The 4410-nt window shown below is 41.4% G+C and overlaps 1 protein-coding gene across 1 annotated transcript; it reads left to right on the forward strand.

Moving 5' to 3' along the window:
* Positions 1–437: 437 nt before the first annotated feature.
* On the forward strand, positions 438–2762 carry LOC104507672 (DCN1-like protein 1). The gene is made up of 3 exons (XM_010149027.1): positions 438–516; positions 719–815; positions 2273–2762. Exons 1-3 carry the CDS (start codon positions 442–444, stop codon positions 2350–2352), a joined length of 252 nt encoding a protein of 83 aa, XP_010147329.1. The 5' UTR covers positions 438–441; the 3' UTR covers positions 2353–2762.
* The last annotated feature ends 1648 nt before the right edge of the window (positions 2763–4410 follow it).

Below are 4410 nucleotides of genomic sequence, written 5' to 3' on the forward strand. Positions count from 1 at the left end.
AAAAGTCGTGGTGCAAAGCCAGCACCTGTAAAGAGGTTGCTCTAAAAATGAAATAATAAAAAGCTAGTTCTATGTAAATTGTATTTTATATATTAAAAAAGATAAAAGCAGATTTTACTACAAAATACTACAAATTTTTCACTGTATTTGAACTGTAGTATTGTTATATATATATCTGTGTGTTTGGATATTTCAGATCTTAACGTGGGCAATTTTCAGATCTTCTGTGTTTGAGTGATAGTGTCAAAACCTATAAAATATTCGTGTAACACTTTATTTATGGTTGCCTTTTTGTAAAGGATCCATGAGTATATTTGCATTAGAGTAATCTTTTCACCTTCAGGAATGAGTGGTTCATCTTACTGTTAGGTACCTGTGGAGATGATAAATTTGAAATGCATATCTCTGAAAGTAATATATTTTAATATTACAGATTTAGAAATGGCCATTGCCTACTGGAATTTAGTACTTAACGGAAGATTTAAATTTCTAGACTTGTGGAACAAGTTTTTGTTGGTAAGTTTAAATCTTTACATAAACTGGAGTGCAGTTTGTTTTCAAAACTGGGAAGATAAAAATGTTTACACACTTCATGGTGTGTGTAAGAGGAGTGTATGTTCTGGGGATATGGATGTGTCCAGGACAGTAAAAATGAATGTGTATAAGGATTTTCTAATTTATCTTTTTTTAAACATAAATTTTCCACCTGTCCAAACAGGAACATCATAAAAGATCAATTCCTAAGGATACCTGGAACCTTCTTCTAGACTTTAGTACAATGATAGCAGATGATATGTCTAACTATGATGAGGAAGGTAAACATTTCCATTTTATTCCATTACCATCTGTGTTTTATGCTACTTTTATTATGGTGTATCTGCTTTGGCCCAGCTGCCTAATAGCAGCATAATTAGAGTGTCACTGGTGATCTGAAGTTCCGGTAGAGCTGCCTTAATGCCTGTGGTTGTCATCTGTTTATCGCTGCAGGTTTAAAAAAGGAATGCTGAAACTGTCTTAAATCCGTTTTCTTTTTTTCCCCTGTCTGAGCTCAAACACCAATTCTTGCGTATCGAGACAAACCCCAAAACTTGTCCATTTAAAACATTGTCAGCGCAGTTCTTGGCATCTCCAGCTGACCGACTGATGCATGTCTCTGTAGGGCCCCTGGTTGTTGCGTTTCTCACTCAGAGTATTTTCTGGTTGGTTGGTTCGGTGTGTGCGGAGATTGGACACGCAGTAATATTACAGGGAAGCTGGCAGTGTGCCGGGGTTGCTGCATGTATGTTATTTCCTACCAAATGTGTTTCTTGTAAACTTTTGTCTTGATTTTTCCTCTTCCGGCCCCTCTGTAGCCAAGAACAGCTAATTACCTTCAGTTGTTGGCGGCAGATCAGTTCAGGGAGCGGAGGAGACCGTAAACTTCTGATACTTCCAGAGCAAACTTCCGCAACTTTCGTTCATAATTACGGATAGGAATCATTCCCTTACCCAGCAAATGGGCTGCTGCCCGCAATGAATCAATGTAGTTTAGACAGATTAAAGGTAGAAAGCGTGTTTAATGATTTGGAAGATAGATATTTTAAGAGGGGAGGCGGGAAAGCCCCAGCCCACAGTTGTTTTTAACCTTCACGTGGCCGTCACGCGCTTGAGTGGGAACCTCTTTGGATGTGGCTGCCCTTAATGTGTAAGGTCCTGATACGCAAACTGTAAGGAATATGGAAGAGTACGTGTGGTGTACTACCAGCCTTGGGCATTACACTGGACTGCTGGCTGTCGGAGTGCATTCTGCAGTTCTCGGGTATGGCCAAGCGCGCCGAGCTGCACAGATGGGGTTTGCATTTGTGCAAAATCGAATTGCGAGCAGAAAATGCTGCAGTGCGTTCCGATGTCGCTGCGTACAGCTCAAACCGCATCATGCAGTGTTCGGCGCTCGTTAAGCAGCTATTGCCATCCTTGGGATCAAGTTCTGGTGCCCAAAGCAGGACAGCTTTAAGCTAGATTTTTTTTGTCAGCTGTTTGCTTTCATTCTGTCTTGTGTTGGTCAGGAGTATGAAGGAAGTATGGCCCCTGAAAGGGATGTGTACTAACTGGGTTTAAAGGAAGTAGGAATCTTTAACCAGCTCTTAAATTTCAAGCAAGAAAATCAAATTACAGTTGCTTGAAACTCTGCCTAGATATGACTGGAAAATGACTAACTTAGAGCTGAAGCTTGAAAAAGAATGCCTTGTTGAACTGAGTTCTTCTGGTCTTTTTTTTTTTTTTTTAATTTTAGGGGCTTGGCCAGTTCTTATCGATGACTTTGTGGAATTTGCACGCCCTCAAATTGCTGGGACAAAAAGTACGACAGTGTAGCACTAAAGGACCCTTCTAGAGTGTACATAGTCTGTACAAATACCTGAAATGGAAAATTGCACAGTCAATTTCTGCTGGCTGGACTGAACTGAAGATCAATCCTCACAATATGGCTGAGGGTTGAGACAAACCTTTAAGGATACATCTTGGACCATATCATATGTCATTCTTCTACTGGTGGTTTGGGCTTTTCTTCTAGTCTGGACCACTCTTGCCCATCAAAATTCCAACATTGTGGATTTCATCATGGATTTTTTTTTTTTTTTTTTTTTTTGGTGGACCACCCTAGTTTCATCTCCCATAAGTCCTAGAAGCTTTGTAATTATGTTGAGGTTCCTGGTTTCACATAAAGCACAATGCTGGTCATCATCAACTGTTGTACGGCTTCCGAATTACACAGATCAACTTCAAAACGATTTTTAAAAGAATCCTTAAATGTACACTTGGGGCTGGTTGTAAGGACTGTATCGATAGCACTTCCTGTGAGAGTGATATATTTAAGTGTACTGGGTCCGGTAATTTTATTTTTCCTCTTTGCTGGAAAAGTACAGGTATCGTCTAAGGGAGTTTGAGTGTCGGGTAAAACCAATAACCACGGAAACCCAAGGTTGTCGATACGGGGGTATCTGGGTGCCTGCCTGAATGGTTTGATTGTGCATCAGCTGGCCGTGAGAACGGGTGAAGTACGACACGAGTACTGTGCACTTACAGCCCCCACGTCCCATGTTCTAGTCGGCCTTCGGTGAGCCCCACGGGGAGCAGCTGTGTGCGTCCCGACAGAGTCTGATACCCTCTCGGTTATTATCCAAGACCTCGAGATTTCAGTGCAGTTTTGAAATGCTTATCTGTCTGTCAAAGAAAGGTTTTTCGTTTCTGTGGAAATCTAAAACTTGAATATACTGAATTTGTGTCTTAAATGTTTGCTACACAACACAGGATTTTAGATTGAGACGTGGAATTTTTATGGTTGAGGTGTGACAGAACAAATGGCCCTGTTGTACGAGAAGCTGGGGAGTTGGATCTAGGTTTTTGAAACCATTATCCTGAGAAAGACGTTAAATCTTTGTAACGTACAGGTACTGCCGTTATGGATGACGCCCATCTTTTAATTGTTTCGTTGAGCTTTCCTTAGATTGACATATCACTGTGGTTGCCAAATACAGAGAGTAAGGCTTTCCCAAACAAGCACAGATCAGGTAGAAATACTGCGCTGGCTTTCTTTGCTTAAATTATGTTGTTGATCCATCCAGCGCGACTGACCGTCTTGCTGCACGCAACCAAATCGTTTGTTTTGTTCAAAACAGGTTTTATCAGATGCAGTTCTCTTTTTGATTTTAATATTACAAGAGCTCTTGAGCTGCTTTTGTGCTGAACCTGGCCTTTTACTCCTCTGTTCCTTGGGAAAAGATTTGCTGAATACTATGCTGTGAAACAAGCTGGGAAACCCCAAGCTCCAGGGAAAAAAAGAGACTGTAGCTACAAGTAAGGATAGAGGTTTCAGTCCGTGCTCTGGAGAGTCCCGTGGTGAGGCCAGAATTAGCGTTGAAATGAGTAACTGGTACTTGCACTAAACAGCAGAACACTTACTACAGACGCTACAAGAATTTTAGGAACAAAATTAGTATTAAACTGCTAAAAATGTTCGATTTGTTTTCTCTGCAGTGGACCGTTAGGCTCGCTCCCCTTACAGCCGTGCTCTTAAGGGAATCCAGTTGTGCGGTTAGTTGAAGGATACAGTTCCACAAAACCAGGCAAGCTTTCTCCAGCTGCTGGAATTGGCTATGCCAAGAGAAGCCTGGCTGGCTGCTTTCAGTATTTCCTTTCTCAGTTTTGTGTAAATACAAATGGGGACTTGAACTTCTGGGGGGGAGGTAGAAAAAAAGCTCTGAAGGTATCTATGCGTGCTGTTTTCTGTCTCGAGGGTTTGGTACAGTTGCAGAAATGATTAGTTGGAGTATGCTGTGTTTGCAGGGGAGAACTGACTTGCTTTTTTATCCCAACACAGACTTGTCTCTCAAAAAAGTCTGCGACTGGGTCGTGGCATAATGCTGCCGTGTT

Source organism: Eurypyga helias, unplaced genomic scaffold (assembly GCF_000690775.1).
Source record: "Eurypyga helias isolate BGI_N326 unplaced genomic scaffold, ASM69077v1 scaffold26023, whole genome shotgun sequence".
Taxonomy (NCBI): Eukaryota; Metazoa; Chordata; class Aves; order Eurypygiformes; family Eurypygidae; genus Eurypyga; species Eurypyga helias.